The sequence below is a fragment of the Callithrix jacchus genome, chromosome 1 (genome assembly GCF_049354715.1).
Source record: "Callithrix jacchus isolate 240 chromosome 1, calJac240_pri, whole genome shotgun sequence".
NCBI lineage: Eukaryota > Metazoa > Chordata > Mammalia > Primates > Cebidae > Callithrix > Callithrix jacchus.
In genome coordinates, this window is record NC_133502.1 from 99,703,395 (window position 1) to 99,722,057 (window position 18,663).

Sequence of the window (18,663 nt, forward strand, 5' to 3'; positions counted from 1 at the left end):
CCTAAAATGCAATTAAAAAAAAAGAAAAAAGGAAATAGGTTATTCCTCCCTGTAGAGCCCTCTAGTGGCTGGAGGAAGCCATTGCTGCAACCCCTGTGGACTTGATGGTCCTCTGTTGTTTTTGTCCCTCTTGTTTTCTATTTTCCACAGCTTTAATCAAAGCCATCTGGGGTAAGAAGAGATACCCATTCCATTAGTCCTGAGGGTGTGCAGAGGGGGTTGAAGATCAAGAATAAGATTGCTTTTACCATAAAGAACCCTGATAGGCTTTGCTGGAGGTATTTCCTAGAATTTCTACTGAGCTAGTCTTCCTCTCATCATCAGTTTATCAGGTTTGTCATTAGAGACAGAGACATTTGCATTAACTTCAGTCATAGGTCATCAGCTTTTAAATATTCAAAAGGCTCAATTGGCAGTAAAGCAGTTTTGATGAAGTATAATCTTTGCCCTTACGGAACAGGAAAATCATCCAACGAGCCACCACTGTAATGACCCAGGGCAGTGAGGTTTGTGTTGGAAGCAAGAATGATGCAGTGTGATTTTTAAACAGGTTATATTCTCTGTAAATCATGTTTCATGGCTATAGTATAAAACAATGGAGTTATCAGTTTAAACATGTCTAGCTTTCTAGAAGTAAATTCCCTTACATGAAATATATCCTCTACCTTTGCTTCTGATGAATAGAGCACAAGTGCCCTCTTAAGAAATGTTTTTGTCATTTTTGAGAAGTGTGTTTATTGTGTAAAAAGAAGATGAGAAATAAATGTCTAGTTATTTTACAACCCCAATCTTTCTTAAGATGTGTTTTCTCTTTGTCATTGATCTTCCCTCCCCCTGTATCATTTCCCTTCCCAAGTCCCTTCCAAACTCATAGAATCTCTCTCCTTGGTAGATTATTAAATCAATTTCTATTTTTTTGTTGGTTTTTGGTATAGCACCTTTCTTAGGAAGGGGGAAGATGGGCTGACTTGGCATCAAATTCATTTGCTGTAAAAATGAAGTCCTTGCATTTTGTGGCCTTGAGTAAGGGACATTTCTAGGGAGAGATGGCCTGGGACAAGTGGTGTATACATCCAAGCTATTAATGTTTTTTATACAGGTGAAATCTAGCTACTGTGACCATAAGGTGGAGAAAGCGATGTTACCAAAGTGTAATGTGGCCATGAATCAGGAGAGAGGGGTAGGCTGGGCGTGGTGGCTCACACCTGTAATCCCAAAACTTTGGGAGACTGAGGTGGGCAGATCAATGGAGGTTGGGAGTTCAAGACCAGCGTGACCAACGTGGAGAAATCCCGTCTCTACTAAAAATACAAAATTATCCAGGCGTGGTGGCACATGCCTGTAATCCCAGCTACTCGGGAGGCTGAGGCAGGAGAATTGCTTGAACCTGTAATGTGGAGTTTGTGGTGAGCCGAGATTGTGCCATTGCATTCCAGCCTGGGCAGCAAGAGCAAAACTCTGCCTCAAAACAAACAAACAAACAAACAAACAAACCAACAAACAAACAAAAACACACACCAGAAGGAGAGAGTGGTTATATTATTAAAAGTAGGAGTCAGTCATTCCTTAATACATTCTCTGATTATAGCTCACATGTGATTCTAACTTATGCATAGAGCCAAAGATGCTTTGAACTTTCAATGTATAACAGTGTATTTATCCAGAGGATATTTATCCATCCTTCTATCCATTTATAATTCATCCATACCTCCATGCATCTTTCTATCCATCCATTTATACAACAAATGTTTATTGAAGGGGCAGCTTTGCATGGGGCGCTGTAGTAGTATGGGATGGCTTAAAACCAGATTTCAGCCATTTCATCCCCAAGCTCGGGTCTCCTTCATCATCCACACTCTCCCATGACCTCATGATTCGAAAGATTTTATCTACAAAATAATTCTTGAAGAAACAATTAATTTTCCTCCTAATTTTTATTAGTCAAAGACAGTTTTGACTACCATTTAGGGCCTTCGACTATCAAGAGGTCATTAACCAACAGCAAAGAAATCTGAGAGCCAGTTTCCATGCTTGAGGGATCCTTAGAGTCCAAGCAGGAGTTAGAAATTGACAGTCCTTGGACTACACTATGACCCAGATATATGTAATTGGAGCCAAATAATAGCTCTAAAAGATAGAACCAGTTGCCATAACGTTCTGGCTTTAATTGCAACTGGGGGGTTTGGTCACATGGCTCCCTGACTTCAGCGTGGCAACAGTCAGCAGCAGTGCCTCTTAAAAAGAATCCTTTGAATTGCCACCAACCCTGCTCTGCCAGTTTACCTTCTCCTCGCATTGAGTTTGCAGCCACCATTTTCTTTTTTTTTACAGATAAGGGAACAGAGTTCTGAGAAATTAACTTATCCAAGGCTACACAATTATGAAGCAGTAGAACTTGACCTGAAATTTGCGTTTCCATACCCTGCGTTCTAGTCTCTTTCTAAGTTGCTGCTCTTCTATAAGCCTTGTCCCTGCATGGCCCCAGGGTGTTACCACTATCCCTCATAGCATGGCAGCTACCCACATTTGCAGCATTTTATCTAATGCTCTGCATAGAGATGGTCCCTAAAGGGTTTGCAAGAGATAATGCCCCTCTCTAAGTAAAAGAATGGAAATGACAGACTAGGAACTCTCATTTCCTTTCTATTTAGGATGTAGAAAGGCATGAGATATTGATCTCTCCCAACACCAAAATAACACCAACAAGATGGATAAATTACAAAATCATATTTTCTGAACCCATCTGAGAGCTGAAGATGCAAAGAGACTTAAATGTACTAAAATCCAGAATGTCCTTCTTAGAAGAGTAGAGACCCACAGCTGCTTTCACTGTGGAAAGCAAGTTCTGTGGTCAAGTTCTGGTGGAGTGATAGGAGGAGGCTGATTATGCTGTAAGTCAAGGCTAAGGGCAACTAGGCAAACGTTTAACCAGAATGATTGCTGAGTGAAATCCCCCAGAGGCGCTCTAGACCTTCAGCCTTGGGTGGGGCAGCTGTTGCTGATGGCAGGAGACAGGATGACAGGGAGGAGAAAGGTCTTCTGAAGTCCAGAGACCCAGATGAGACTGAAGAGCAAAAAAATGTCTCTCCAGCCCATAGTCCACAGGAATGCTATAAAGCATAGAGTGCTCCCTGCAGTCTCTGAGTGCTGAGGTCCCAAGCCCTGCTGAAGGGCAAGTCTTGAGAGCACTCCCAAATATATGAAGCCACTGGTGTGGAAAATCTTATCTTCCAACAAAGCTAAATTTAAGTAAAGTTGCAACCAAGTTGCAGCAAAATGTAATCTAAGCCAAATTGAGAATTCTGACCATTATGTTGGTTTTCTATGCCATTACATTGGTCTTCTGCCCATGAGTTTAATTCTAGAGATCGTAGGCTCAGATGGGTCAGAGGGAGCCAGAACCACCCCCTTCCCTGCCAACTGTGTTCCAAACAGTTCCACTCATTTCTGTCAAGGCTCACATCTTATTTCACAATTAATGTCAACTAATAATTGGCATTTATTCCTGGGATGTTGTCTGGTCTTGTATTTTATGTAATGGTATGCTAACAGAGTCAATGCCAAGGACATTGTTCCCTTTTGTCCAGAAGTACTCAAGACTGGCAGAAGGGAGATTTATAGCTACATCCACAATTACTTGACCTCATATGTTAGAAAAGCTATCTTTGGAGAATTGTTAGCTCTTTGAAAGGAATTCAACTAATCACTGGTCTCTACCTTCAAATGTCTCATTAGAGACACTATTAATTTGAGCAAAACATTTTCTGGGGCAATATTTGAAAGATAGAAAATCATTATTTTCCATTACCAGAGTTTTTGTCAGAAACAGATGCCCAGTGGGAGATTCAAGAAAAAACCCCAACATTTCTATTTAATTGATCTCAGTGTTTTCCTGAAAAAATGGATCATTAAATGGTTTCTTCTTGGTGAGTCTGGGCCTCAGGAGTCTCCAGTCCTATCAGGGTCCCTGCCTTTTTTCCTTTGGTTTTGCTCTTTTTGCCTTTTCTGAGTATTGCAGTTAGCTTTTCCCTGTGTATGACTTTTTCAGTTAAGTCTTTTAAATGCTTAGCCAGTGCGTAGCCAGATCTGGGGTTAATCCCAAAGCAAACAATGCTCACTTGAGAATTATTTTAAAGATGGGCCTTTGCTCTGTGGTAAATATCTCGACATCCTGCCTGACATTCCCTTCAGCAGAGTATTTCTGACTTCAGCTGTGTGCAGGGCTAGCAACGGAACACATGGTAGTCTGAGGGCAAGGACAGAACATAGTGTGTGCTAGGCGTTAGTCTAACTGTTTTACATCTGTTACCTGCTTAATCTTTGCATCAAATCTTGGAGGTAGGTACTGTTTTTACAGAAATACCTTCATTTTGTAGAATCAAATAGACATGACTTCTGTGATTTCCTGTTCCTGTATTCTGGACCCAGATCAGGGCTCAGAAAACCTTTTTTTTTTTTTTTTTTTTTTTATACTGGGTCAACTAGCAAATATTTTAGGCTTTCTAGAGCATACAGTTTTCATTGTAACTACTATCATTGCAGCTTGACAGCATGTATAGACAATATGTGGAGAAATAGGAACACTTTTATACTGTTGGTGGGAGTGTAAATTAGTTCAACAATTGTGGAAGACAGTGTGGCAATTCCTCAAGGACCTAGAAATAGAAATTCCATTTGACCCAGCAATCCCATTACTGGGTATATATCCAAAGGATTATAAATTGTTCTATTATAAGGACACATGCACACGAATGTTCATTGTGGCACTGTTTACAATAGCAAAGACCTGGAACCAACCCAAATGCCCATCGATGATAGACTGGACAGGGAAAATGTGGCACATATACACCATGGAATACTATGCAGCCATAAAAAATGATGAGTTTGTGTCCTTTGTAGGGACATGGATGAACCTGGAAACCATCAGTCTCAGCAAACTGACACAAGAACAGAAAATCAAACACCACATGTTATCACTCATAGGCAGGTGTTGAACAATGAGAACACATGGACACAGGGAGGGGAGCATCACACACTGGGATCAGTGGGGGGAAAATAGGGGAGGGACAGCAGGTGGTGGGGAGTTGGGGAGGGATAACATGGGGAGAATTGCCAGATATAGGTGAAGGGGAGGAAGGCAGCAAACCACACTGCCATGTGTGTACCTATGCAACAGTCTTACATGTTCTTCACACATACCCCCAAACCTAAAATGCAATTAAAAAAATAATAAATTAAAACTAAAAAAATAAAATGGAGATATCACTGTTCTCTAATCAGATCTGAGTATCAGTCACCTGGATTGAATTGCCTTATTACTGATAAGTTGCAATGTTTAGAATTTGAAAAAGTTTTAATTTAAACAAATTTTTTAGGTGGGTTGCAGTGGCTTACCTGTGTAATCCTTGCACTTTGGGAGGCTGAGATGGGAGGATCACTTGAGCCCAAGAGTTTGAGACCAGGCTGGGCAACATGGTGAAACCCCATCTGTACAAAAAATACAATAATTAGCCAGATGTAGTGGCATGCTCCTGTATTCCAAGCTATAAGAGGGTGACGTGGGAGGATCACTTGAGTCTAGGAGGTCGAGGCTTCGGTGAGCTGAGATAGCAACATTTTACTTCAGCCTGGGCAATGGAGTGAGACCCTGTCTCAAATAAATGAATTAAATAAATGAATAAATTTAAAGATAGATTTAGCAAGTATAAGTGCATTTTGTTACATAGATATATTGCACAGTGGTGAAGTGTGGACTTTTTGTGTAACCATCACCCGAATAGTGTACATGGTACCCATGAAGTAATTTCTCATCCCTCACCCTCCCCTTCTCTCACCCGCTGAGTCTCCAGTGTCTGTTATTCCACACTCTATGTCCATGTGACACATTATTTAGCTTCCACTTATTAATGAGAATGTGTAGTATTTGACTTTCTCTTTCTGTCCAGTTCCATCTGCTTTACTTTTTAAAAACATACAAGGTGGATAGAAACCATGTCATTTTGAAATGCTGTGCCGTGGCATGCAGGAGAGCAGGCAGATGGCTCTTGACCATAAGATATTGGTAATGATGTTGGTTCCAGCCCTGACAAGCACTCTAGAACCTGGTCAGTTTGCATTTGCATCCTGCATTTGCTCATACATGGCTACTAAGGGCAAATGCAGGATGCAAAAGCAAGTTGACCTTGAGCAATAACTTTGAGCAAGTTATTTTTCTCTTTGAGTGTCAGAACTCTCATCCACAAAATGAAGATAAGGATTTCAACTTTCTGAATGATAAGTGAAAAAATATGTATATTACTTGGCAATAAAAATTGTTATGCTGATTTGAATTGCAGAGTTTAGTACAAGATAGCTCTGGACATGTATCTATTATCCTCCTGATCAATACTCTAGCTTGGGGTCCTTTTGGGCTGGATAATATTTCATCCAATGATTCCTTTATTGAAAAGGCAGAAATTGTATGTATTTTTCATCATTACAAAATATATAATGTGTAAAAGAGCATTTTCAGAGTATATATAATATGTGTGTGATTTAAAAAACATCCATGATCCCCTAACACTGCTTGTGAATGATCATCACCAGCTGCTCTGAAGTCTCCTATGTGTCCCTCCCAGACCACCTCCCCCTCTCCTCCCATAGGTACGCTCTTCTGAATTTTGGGTTGCTTATTCTCTTGTTTCACTTTTATAAATGTATTAGTGAATGATATATTGATTCAGTTTTGCCTATTTTCACTTTCATGTAAATGGACTTATACTGTATTCTCGTGTCTCATTTTTCCCCCATCAACATTGTATTTATGAGATTCTTCCACATTGATACATACAGCCATAGGCCTTCATTTTCACTTCTGTGTAATTACTTTTCTATCATATGAACTTCCCATGTTTTATGTATTCATTCTCCTGTTGCTGAACATTTGGGTTGCTTCCAGGATTTTGCTATTGCAGGCAGAGTTCCTATGGCTTCTTGAATAATTCTCCTGAGGCACATGTGCAGGACTCCCTAGTGTAAGTACAAACCTAGGTGTGGAACTTGCAGAGTTTGCACTTTAACTTTTCTAGGAAATGGCAGTTTATTTGCTGAAGCAGTTGCTCTGCCTTATGTTCACACCAATAATAGGTGAGAGTTCCCAGGGTTCCCAGTGCTTCATATCCTTTCTGCTTTCATTAATTTTTTTCTTAAACGTTTAAAAATGGAAGTATGACATGGGGTGAGAGAAGTCTGCAAATGTAAAGCTCAATAAATTATTATAAGGCAAGCACGTATGAAGTTGCCACCCAGGTCAAATAGAGAATTGGCAACATCTCAGAAGCCCCTGCTATGCCCTTTCTCCCTCTAACCCAGAGGTAATCATGTCTCTGGCTTTTAACACATTAGTTTTGTTTTGCTCATTTTTGAAAGTCATAGAAAGAGAATCATACAGTGTATATCAATTTATATCTGATATTTTAGTCTGTTTTGTCTTGCTGTAACTGAATACCAGAGACTAGGTAATTTATAAAGAAAAGAAGTTTATTTTTTACAGTTCTGAAGTCTTGGAAGTTTAAGGTCTAGGGACTGCATCTGGTGAGGGCCTTCATGCTGGTGGGGACTCTCTGCAGAGTCCTGAAGTGGCGTAAAGCAGCACATGACAAGAGGGCATGAGCAGAGCATCTGAATCTATTCATGAAGTCAAACCCTCCTAAAATCAATCACCTCTTAAAAGCCTCACCTCTTAATATTGTGGCTTTGGAGATTAAGTTTCAACATGAGTTTTGGAAGGGGCAAATATTTAAACAGTAGCATTTGGCTTCTTTTATTCAATGTTATTTTTGTGATATTTATTCATCTTGTAGTATGTAGCTTTAAGTCAGCAATTTTCATACCTGTATATTTCATTGTCTATTCATTCCACTTAGTTGATAGACATTTGAGTTGTTTTCTAGTTTTTGCTATTGCAAATAGCATCACTATGAAAATTCTATATATTTCTTGATGCAACATGCGCTAATTTCTGTTGCATATATAACTATGAGTGTAATTGCTGTATTATAGGGTAAACATGTTCAACTTTAGTAGATAATGCCAAAGAGTTTTCCAGATTAGTTCTACCAGATATCCCCCAGAAGTCTATGAGGGTTTCTTTTGCTGTACATTCTCACCAGTGCTTGCCTTTGTTAGTCTTTTTAACTGTAGCTACCAGATGGAGATGTTAGTGGTTTCTCATAATTTTAATTTGTATTTTCAGATAGCATAGAACATGCTGACTAGATGTAGGAGTATGTGCCTCCTCCACGGAGAGGAACCATAATAATAAGTAGACACATTTCAAACAGATTATCTAGGAGAGACTGCTAGGATTTACCAGAGAGGAGATGGGAAGCACTAGAAGTAAGGAGAGGGTTCGAGGCAGTGCCTAGCTGGGAACTGACTGATAGTCAGGAGAGGCTCCTGGACATGGGGAAACAGTAAGAGAGAAACCTCCAGGGGTCAACTTTTATGATCTTGGCTATGGAAGAAACTCTGACCCATTAGGGCCTTGTGCTTGACACGTGGAGCTGCCTAAAGATTGCACAGAGACATTGCTCCTAAAGATTGCACAGAGACAGTGCTCCAGAAAGAGAATCTACATGGAATCCCACAGGCATCCGAGCCTAGAGTAGCTTGAGCTGGGCAACATTTTGAGAGCCTAGCTACTGGAGATCTACAGACATGGCTGCTGCTGCTGTGCTGCTGCAAGGAGGGGAGAGGAGAATGGGTGCTGCTACACACCCCTAGGAGGATCCCTACTGTCTTGCTGTGAGCTGCTGTTGAGACTTAGATGCGAATGGACTGCACTCTTCACACTTTCTTGTCTGCACTGCTTGCCTGGGAGAAATCCCACCCTCTCTGTTCTCAGGCCCAAGCCAACATTCTGAGAGTTTAATGATGGGCTGCCGCTTGACCTTGGACTGTCTGGGTTGATGTGGTTGCAGTTGCCACCTGGCCAAGGAGGAGCAGGGAATCCAGGCTCTCCTATCATATATAGGACAATACCCACTGTCCTGCAATGGGCTACTGTGAGACTGAGATATGAGTGGACCATGCTCTCCAGAGCTTCTTGTCCACACTTCCTGCCTGAGAAGAGCCCTGCTCTCCCTGGTCATAGCCATAGATGTCATTTAGAGGGTTTAACACTGAGCTGCACTCCATCATGGGCTGAGTTCAAGTTGTCATGACTGCAACCACTGTCTGGTTGAGAAGGGACAAGGAAACTAGGCTCTCTTTTTCATGCCCAGGACAATACCCATTTCCCTGCTAGGGGCTGTTTTGAGATAAGGACTCAAGTGGACTGAAACTCAAGAGGATATAACAATTCTAAATATATATGCCAGAAAATCAGTGTACCCCATTCAAAAAAGCAAATATTACTAGACCTAAAGAGATAGACAGAAATACAGTAATAGTGGGAAGTTCAACACCCCACTCACAGTACTAGATAGATCATCAAGACAGAATATTAATAAAGAAACACTGGGCCGGGCACAGTGGCTCACGCCTGTAATCCCAGCACTTTGGGAGACCGAGGCAGGTGGATCATGAGGTGAACAGATCGAGACCATCCTGGTCAACATGGTGAAACCCCATCTCTACTAAAAATACAAAAACTTAGCTGGGCATGGTGGCGCGTGCCTGTAATCCCAGCTACTCGGGAGGCTGAGGCAGGAGAATTGCCTGAACCCAGGAGGTGGAGGTTGCGGTGAGCTGAGATCCCGCCATTGCACTCCAGCCTGGGTAACAAGAGCGAAACTCTGTCTTAAAAAAAAAAAGAAACACTGAACTGAAGTTGGACTTTAGACCATGTAGACTTAGACATTTACAGAATATTATACCCAATAACTACAGAAAATCATTCTTTTCATCAGCACGTGGAAAAGTTTCCAAGACAGACCATATATAAGGCCACAGAAAATGTCTTAAGAAGTTAAAAAAAATCAAAATTGAATTAAATATCTTCCCAGACCACAGCAGAATAAAGCTAGAAATCAGTACAAAGAGGAATGCTTGAAACTACATGAATACATGGAAATTAAACAGCATTCTCCTGAATGATCACTGGATCAATAAGAAAATTAAAACAAATTAAAAAATTTTTTGAAATGAATGAAAATAAAACACAATATACCAAAAACATGTGGAATACAACAGAAGCATTGCTAAGAGGGAAATTTATAGCATTAAATGCCTGCATCAAAAAAGTAGAAAAATCACAATATAACCTAACATTGTACCTCAAGGAACTAGAAAAGCAAGAACAAACTAAACCCAAACTTAGCAGGAGAAAAGAAATAACAAAGATCAGAGCAGAATGAAATGGAGACAAGAAAAAATACAAAACATCAACCAAACAAAAAGTTGATTCTTTTGTTTTGAAAAAAGATAAAATTGATAAATCATTCTCCAGACTAACCAAGAAAAGGAGAAGATCCAAATAACACAAGCAGAAGTGAAAAGGAGACATTACAACTGATATCACAGAAATACAAAAGATCATCAGAGACTATTGTGAACAGCTATATACTCACAAACAAGAAAACCTAGAGGAATTGAATAAATTCCAGCTTCATAAAATTGAACCAGGAAGAAATAAAACTTCTGAACTGACCAATAATGAATAGTGAGACTGAGTCAGTAACAAAAAAAGTCTCTAAACAACAACAACAACAACAACAACAACAAAAAAGCCCAAGACCAGATGGATTCACAGTTGAATTCTAGCAAACATGCAAGGAAGAGCTAATACCAATCTTTCTGAAACTATTGTAAAAAATAGCATATGAGAGAGTTCTCCTTAACTAATTCTGCAAGGCCAGTATCACCCTGATACCCAAAACAGAGGATACAACAAAAAAAGAAAATTACAGACCAGTATCCCTGATGAACATAAATGCAAAAATCCTCAACAAAATACTAGAAAATCAGATCCAACAACACATAAAAAAGAAATACACCATGATCAGATGTGATTTATCCCAGGGATGCAATGATGGTTCAATATACATAAATCCATAAATGTGATACATCACAAACAGAATTAAGGACAAAAACCACAAGATCACCTCAATAGATGAAGAAAAAGCATTTGATAAACTTCAGCATCTCTTCATGATAAAATCCTCAACAACCCAGGCATAGAGGGAACATATCTTAACATAATGACAACTCCACAGCAAACATCATGTTTAACAGGAAAAAGTTCAAAGCATTTTCTCTAAGATCTGGAACAAGACAAAGATGCCCACTTTCATCACTCTTTTTCAACATAGTATTGGAAGTCCTTGCTAAAGCAATCAGGCTAGAGAAAAACAAGACATCTAAATTGGGAAAAAGGAAGTCATATTATCCCTGTTTGCTGATGTTATAGTTTTCTATCTAGAAAACCCTAAAGACTCTACCAAAAGATTCTTAGATTTGATAAATGAATTCAATAAAGTTTCAGAATACAAAATCAATATGCAGAAATCTGCAGTAATATATGCTGTATTAGTCTGTTTTCACACTGCTGATAAAGACATACCCAAGACTGGGCAATTGGCCAAAGAAAGTTTGTTGGACTTAACAGTTCTATGTGGCTGGGGAGGCCTCACAATTATGGAAGGCAAGGAGGAGCAAGTCACATCTTACATGGGTGGCAGCAGGCAAAAGGAGAGCTTGTGCAGAGGAACTCTCATTTTAAAAACCATCAGATTTCATGAGACCCATTCACTATCACAAGAATTGCAAGGAAAGACCTGCCTTTGTGCTGACATGGGCAGTAGCAGGCTTGAGTGGAAGGTACCCTGTGTGTGCCTAGAACTAGAACCTTAGGCCCCAAATCAAGTTACTGATACATGCTATATTAGTCATTCTTGCGTTGCTATGAAAAACTACCTGACACTGGGTAATGTTGAGGTTTAATTGACTCAGTACCACAGGCTGAACAGGAAGCATGGCTGGAGAGGCCTCAGGAAACTTATAATCATGGCAGAAGGCAAAGAGGAAGAAGGCACATCTTAGGTGGCTGGAGCAGGAGAAAGAGAGAGCGGGGGAGGAGCTAGACACTGGTAAACAACCAGATCTTGTGAGGACTCACTCACTGTCCCTGAGAATAGCAAGGGAGAAATCCTCCCCCATGATCCAATCACTTCCTACAGGGCCGCTCCTCCAATACTGGGGATTAAAGTTCGATATGATATTTGGGTGGGGACACAAATCCAAATCATATTATATGCTCTTCTCCATGGCATATCCCATTCTTCCCTCAACCTCTGGAGGCTGATACATCAAATATAAAAATGAAAGTCCAACAGAGTCCACCAAACACTTAAGAAAACAGCTCCATGAATTAGAGACTCTTGAATCAGCATACAAAATGACCTTCACCAGCAAAGCAGCATTAATGCAGCCAACAAGATTGGGCCTTACTAGAAAGGAAGTGGTACCCTCAGAGGGATAAGAGGAATTCATGATCATGAGCTGAGAACAGGGTGTTATTTCAAAAATCACATAGATACTACATTGGAAATGAAATATTTCACTGATATTTTTTTAAAAACATATCAACGAGAGAAGCAGCAGAATGTGCACATCTGAAGAATAAATTAGCAGGCTAGCCATTTGAATTAAGTAATTGAAACATAGTATCAAAAGAGAGATATCAAGAATTAAACAAAGGTTAAAAGACATGGAAAATCAACCTAGGAGTTTCAAAACCCATTTACTAGGGCCTCTCAAAGGAGATGAGAGAGAGTAGTGGAGGAAGTGGGGAAGGGAAGAAAAGAATTAAGAAATAGTCAAAGATGCATTGTTGGATTAAAAGAATCTACACTGTGCTGATTATGATGAATAAATAAAGATTCTCCCTAGACACATCACAGTGACATCAGATGTATCAGTGTAACTCCAGTGCTCTAAAGGTAAAGAGACTGTGAAAGGCTTTAGGGAGAAGTAGGTGGGATACTGTTTTGATTTAGACGCATGAGGACTCTTCGCTGTCTGGAGGGGTTTGGGGACAATCTATCTCTGGGGTGGAAGTTAAGTGGAGATAGATTTAATATTGCAATATCATTTTACATTTTGTTAATAAAATGAATTCCTGTTGTTTTATTTAGCAAACTCTGGTTGTTAAATTACATAATTATCCTTGGGGAATGATTGAGATTCTCTAAAATACGCATAGGATATTCATGTTAGTCAAAGTGGGGTCTTTGAAATGTTGCATAATCTTCCTTTCGATGTTAGCCCTGAAAGGGCTTCATGGTCATCTATATTTGTAGCCCTTTTCTCCCTGAGGCCAAGACCTTGTTTACTACTTTGGAGGGCAGTGCTAGGACTAGTGGTTGAGATTTCCTTTTGAAATCCAGGGCTTTTTGTGGGATGGTTGACAATTCTTTTGGACCTGATGGCTCTGTTTAGGCTTGTTGATGGGGTAACAGGATTGTGCATTTTCTACCCTAAGCAAGAAGGCGTGCCATTTACCCTGGGTAATGTTTTTAAATGAGCATAAAGAACAGATGCTGAGTTTTATTTTGTATTAAGATTGAATTTGCAAGGGCCTACTTAAAGGTAACTTGATAACCTTGATTAACTGTACAGGTCACTGGAGTACTCAGTGTGTGTGGGTTTGTTTTGGAACAATTAGCTAGAGAACAGGATCTTGGGTTCCTTCTCAAAGGACTCCTTGTGGTGAGAAATAACAGTCAGTCTTACTGGTTACTATTTATGTGAGGGTTTTTATTTAGCTTAGTACACCATACTTTATTGAATGAAGGGATTCCATGTTTCTATTCTTTTCCATTTTAACTTCCTGAACTTTTCTTGTGTGATTTTAGAGGGCAGAACCCACCAGTTGCTGAATTTAACTTGCTCCTGAAAGCTCACACTTTGGAAACCTACGGGGTGGATCCTCACCCGTGCAAGGTAACTGCTCCTCACGGCACAGCAGGTCACCATATCATGATTGTTTTGCCCCAAAGAGAGTTCATCTGTGTGCAGGCCTGGAGGAGCCCTATTAGGTCTTTCCCACAGCCTGGCCCACAGTCCGTCATCGGAAGGGACAACAGTGGGCTGCTGTTACATGTTTTGGCAGCTGATTTTCTCCACTGGAGTCTTCCGGTTGCTCACTGATTGCTATGTAGTAGCCTCATTTTCCTAAATTAACATCCATGGATGCACTCATCTGATGGATGGTTTGGCCCCTGAGGATTTACAGGTCCCTGACACATTTACTTTCAAGGCCATTGCCAGAAACAATGCAGTCTTAAACATCGAGAAAGTGGAAGAAAAAAAAAAGAAAGATTTCAAGTTGCATTTCGGCATCAGGAGCACTTGCTTTTATTTTTTCCTTTACTCATATTTGACAGCGTTTCTCTCAAGGATGAAACACAGACTGCTTATATCAGAATCACCTGGGCCTCATCCCGAGCTACTAAATCAGAATTCTGGGGGACAGCTGGGGAATCTGCCTTATTATCAAGCTCCAAGGTGATAGTTGTAGATACATTTTCCAGAAATGTTTCATTAAAGCAATGTTCTTCTTTCCATATATTCGATTAACTATGCATCAGCAAGACACTAGTGTCTTCCTAATCCTGGATTACTTCCTAATCCTGAAGTAAGCATTTATATCAGCTGGGCTCTTAAAGATAAGTTTTTGAGTTTTAGTGGCACATCTCTTTTCCCAGATTGGACTGCCTAATAGTATTGGTAACGCATTAGTCCTGTAGCTCTCAGCTCAGGATCCCCATTGGAAGCACCTGGAGAGCTTCATAAGCACCTGCTTCCAGAACACATTCCTGAGCAATTACATCAGGATCTGCGGGGGTGGAGCCCAGGCTCCCCAGATGTTTCTAATGTGTGGTGAAGGTGGAGAGCGAGGGATACTTGTCTGTACCGGCGTTTGCATCCTCTGGTTCTACCTACACAATGTGTTGGAATATTTACCAGCGGCCCTTTCCTAGAATGGTATTAATCTGATTATTCATTTCAGTGAATTAATTTTTATGCAGAAATGTGAACTCTATTTTATTTATTTCTTGGAGACTGACTTATCTTTGTGTTGTTATTCCTTTGCCTTTACTTATCTACAAGATGCTTAGTTTTCCTGGTCTAGGCTGGAAGCACAGTAAGCTTTTCTGGAGATATTTTTATACTGAAATTGCCAGAAATCCTGTGAGGGATTAAATCAAGATGAGATGCTCAGGGCTTTGGTTTTATCATGTTAGAGTGCTAATGGCAACCAAGAACAGTTTGCTCACGTTACAAAGCAGACCTAGAACACAGCCCCAGAAGACGCTTGGAGGTAGACATAGTGATTTGGGACTAATTTATATTTTTCCAGGAGGTTCCTAGAGGGCAGAAGCTCCATTCCTTAAAGGGAAAAGATACATATTCCTGGACTTTGCCCAGACTTTGAAAGGCCTGCTCTTAATTTCCATCTCGGAAACTTAGTTTATTGCTACAATCATTGGAATTAATCTGAAATTAACCTAGGGTGAGGATAAATAAGTATATTGGTTATCATTTATTTTATTTTCCTCAATCTAAACAGGTTTTTCTATTTTTTTTTCAGGATTCAACAGGGACAACAACATTTTTAGGATTCACAGCTGCAGGCTTTGTGGTATTCCAGGGAAATAAGAGAATCCATTTGATAAAATGGTGAGTACTTCTTTGGAATATTGGCTTTCCATTTTTCTTAATCTTGATTCCTCCATCCCCTTTTTGGCTTCTTGGGCAAGTGTCAGTAGAATGCCTGGTATCCATTTCCTTGCCTGGGAGCTTCATCATAAAGGGATGTAACATCTAGGTTGCTTTTGGTGGGGACTTGAATTTGCCAAGCTGAGAAGTCAACTCAGGAGGTGTGGGCTCAGGGGCTCTGCCTTCAAAGAGAAGTATCAGTGTTTCTTTACCAGTAGCTTCTACTGCTGGCCAAGGGGGACACACGGGTGGGTCAGGGCAGGGTAAAGGTGTGAGTTCCCATGAATGACTAAGGACCCACTCTCCCCAACTCACTTCTTTCCACTCTACTCCTCTATTGAATCCTGGGTGCAAACTCACCCTTTGTTATCCAGGGTATCCATGAAGATGCTTTCGGCAAAAGGTACAGAAATGTCTACTCTGGCTTACAAATAAGAGGACTAATCAATTCACAAAGCAAACATGGAGCAGTTCTATGGTCTGCTAACTTAAATGCCAGGAAGGATTTAGGTCTGATTTTTTTTTTCTCTGCCATCCTCGGGCAGGGGCATTGGTCCTGAGGCTCCTGCTCCTGAGATGGGTATGCATGCGACTGGCCTGCACATCTCCCCATGGCAATGCCCAGAGGGACAATTCTATGTGTTCCCATTTCAAACAAGGATAACTTTTTCAGAAGCCCTGTAGGAGACTTCCTATATACCTAATTGGACAGAATTGGGTCACATGTTTCTATTTAAACCAGTCCTTGCTGAAAAGAGTGGGAGTTCCAATATAAAAGAACACAATTCTTTTGTAAACAGGGAAAACAGGAGTGAAAATTTTGCAGTGTAGTGGATTTGCTTCCTGGAAATGGATGTGGAAGGAGGGGAAAGTCGGATACTGTGAATCCACATTAGTTCATTAACTGAGTCTGAAATAACCACATTCTTTCCACCTTGCCAAGTGGGTTGGGCAATTAATATTGTTTTGGTCTTATGTTCACGAACACTAGAGCTTCTTGGAAGAAAGATGCAGCCTGACTGTAAATAGAATAATTCTGAGCTGTGTATGGATCCTCTCTTGGGAAGAGAATTGCTATGTAATTCACTTGGGGCTTTTCGCTGCCCATTAGACCTTCACCAATGATAAGATAATATCTTGTTTCATTGCAGTCTGCTTGGTACTTGTGAGTCAGTCAGATTCCTATGGGAAAGCCAGGTACCTTGGTTAGCTGCCACTTTTTTTCTTCTCACCCAGAGATTTTCTTTTCTTAGGCCAGATGTCTGCAAATTGAAGTTTGAAGGGAAGACATTTTATGTGATTGGCATCCAGAAGGAGGTCAGATACTGCTCTTTCTAACTGCCTGTTATTGTGTGTGCGTGAGAGATTCAGGAATAAAATATGCCTTTAGTATTGTAGTCACTGAAGACCATGACTTTGAAGTGTATGATGATAATAAAAGCTATATGTTCAAAATATTTTAGAGGTCAACAAATGAGTATTGGGTTTGGGCACTGAAGAATAAAATCAGTACGCAATGCTGATTGTACACCCCTGTGTGCAGAACAGACTGGGATAGACTTTGGAAATAAAAGATGAAACCTCTCTCTACCTCTTTTTGCCAAGATACAGACACAGGAGACAAAGAATACTTACAAAGCTAAATATCAACAACCTGTGCTTGTTCGATTGTTATAACTAGAGCCTATTAGTCCAGAGAGGCTTAAAATACGGGAATTACTAGATATAGGTTGTGGTGCACCAGAGAATGCATTTGTGGGGAGACCATTAACAAAAGATTAAGCCTCAGAGCTAGCTCTAGAAATCTGCAGGTTTTCTTGACATTAGTTTTCAACCCAAGTACTAGTTCCTCAAGGATGGCAAATATGTCTTAAGGCCAATTCAAGTGTGATAGAGAGGTGGATGATGCCTGGAGTACTGAGAGAGATTGTGAGGCTGATTTTTATCAGAAACAGGACCTAGATACATTAGTGCTATCTGCAAAGGTGAGGGAGGGGTGAATACCATGTCAGCAACACTGTAAGGAACGTAGCAATATATTGTTACTTCAAGTCTGTGTGTTAGGAGGCAGGATACAAAGAGGTAAACACCTGAAAAAGAAACCCCGTGGAAAATGTAAACAGTGTTGAACGTGCCTTTTCTTGTTTTGTTATTTTTTAATTAGAAAAAAGCCATGTTGGCATTCCATACTTCAACACCAGCTGCCTGCAAACATCTTTGGAAGTGTGGAGTGGAAAACCAGGCCTTTTATAAGTAAGTGGGTTTTGTTCATTTAATTATAGCTTTTAAAAGCACCCATGGAACTCTTTATGTTTTGCAAATGGCCTCATATTTATTTTTTAATGCAATTTTTAAAATTATGTTCAAGTAAATTAAACTTTTATGCATTGTTCAGGGTGACGTCCAGTGACTGTTGGCTTGTTGACCTGACCAAGTCCTGAGCTCTGTTGAATGTTTCCTGTAGAATGACTGTGGGCCACTGTGTGTGTGTGTATATTTCAAATTGCTATTTCCACAAAATATGTCACAGGATCAATTTTTGTTGCCCTCCTCCTCCTCCTCTCCGCCAAAGCAGACCTTGAGATAGAGTCTGGTGCAAGCAGCTTATCTGGGATGTAATCAAAGGACCTACCAGTAGGGGAGTGAGGGAGTGAGATCGGGAAGCAATATAAGGTACGTTATTGAACAGGTCACTACTGTGGACAACTGGGCTCAGACCTTCTTAGGAACTCTGGGACATGGTATAATATACCTCACAGTTCTCCTGCTGATGGGCAAAGAGGTGAGGCTGTTTATCTACTAATTCCCCATTCATATTGGTTGAAGGCTGCTTTGGGGGCCAGAGTTAATACTCTCTGATACTTCTGGCTTACTCTGAGTATGGGTTGGATGTGCTTTCACAACCGGAAAAAGAGGCCTATGGCAGAGGATTACCTGTGTTCATAGTAAGAAGGCTTCAGT

The 18,663-nt window shown here is 40.4% G+C and overlaps 1 protein-coding gene across 14 annotated transcripts in view; it reads left to right on the forward strand.

Moving 5' to 3' along the window:
- Nucleotides 1-18,663, forward strand: part of FRMD3 (FERM domain containing 3) — a 398,735-nt gene that overhangs the window by 307,782 nt on the left and 72,290 nt on the right. For all 14 annotated transcript variants that reach the window (XM_035303819.3, XM_002742802.7, XM_078367705.1 and 11 more), the window contains 4 exons: nt 13,836-13,923; nt 15,575-15,663; nt 16,956-17,019; nt 17,867-17,955. In XM_035303819.3, coding sequence (XP_035159710.2) covers nt 13,836-13,923; nt 15,575-15,663; nt 16,956-17,019; nt 17,867-17,955 — 330 coding nt within the window. The remainder of the gene's footprint in view (nt 1-13,835; nt 13,924-15,574; nt 15,664-16,955; nt 17,020-17,866; nt 17,956-18,663) is intronic.